We start from the raw sequence: 685 nt of genomic DNA on the forward strand, positions 1-685 counted from the left end.
TTTTTTTTTTTTTTTTTTTTTTTGGTTACAAGATTCTATACCAGACTGTCACAGGATTGAAGAAAGATTTATCAGGAGTTCAGAAGGTATGAAGAAAATGTATTACTGTTTCTGTGAAAACTCTTTTAAGGGCCATGAATGTAATGTCAAATATTAGTAGAATTAAATTAATGATATTTTGTATTATTAGTAAAGATAAATACTTTCAAACTCTGTGGGCATTTGCAGAAGTGTCCTAATATGTTCTTTCTAGCTGCAATAGTAACATTGGAAAATTTATTTATTTCTCATTCTGTCTCTGAATTGTTCTGTTGTTGTAAGTGAGGCATTTGTGTTTTTTGCATCGTACTCTTCATTTGTGAAGTGTTTAAGAATAGCTGTGTATTTCTTGATAGTTTTTGCAACCAGCTTAGAGAAACTGTGGAAGGTGGTCTCCTGTAAGTCTTTGAGGAGCAATCTCGTGAGTTGAGCAGTCTTTTTTTTAGTAGAGTGCTATGGTGTCACAGCTCACAGCAACCTCAAACTCTTGGGCTTAATTGGTTCTCTTGCTTCAGCCTCCCAAGTAGCTGGGACTACAGCGCCCACCACAATGCCCGGCTATTTTTTAGTTGTAGTTGTCATTGTTGTTTAGCAGGCCCAGGCCAGGTTCAAACCTGCCAGCCTTGGTGTATGTGGCCGGCACTGA

General features: G+C 37.4%; 1 protein-coding gene across 1 annotated transcript in view; it reads left to right on the top strand.

Annotated features, from left to right (window-relative positions):
- Nucleotides 1–117, top strand: part of RIOK1 (RIO kinase 1) — a 26889-nt gene extending 26772 nt beyond the window's left edge. The window contains exon 14 of the mRNA XM_012804202.1: nt 33–117. Within this exon, the coding sequence (XP_012659656.1) occupies nt 33–92 (60 nt within the window). The 3' untranslated portion in view covers nt 93–117. The remainder of the gene's footprint in view (nt 1–32) is intronic.
- Nucleotides 118–685: the final 568 nt, after the last annotated feature.

The sequence above is a fragment of the Otolemur garnettii genome, unplaced genomic scaffold, assembly GCF_000181295.1.
Source record: "Otolemur garnettii isolate 467f Iridium unplaced genomic scaffold, OtoGar3 scaffold00026, whole genome shotgun sequence".
Classification (NCBI taxonomy): domain Eukaryota; kingdom Metazoa; phylum Chordata; class Mammalia; order Primates; family Galagidae; genus Otolemur; species Otolemur garnettii.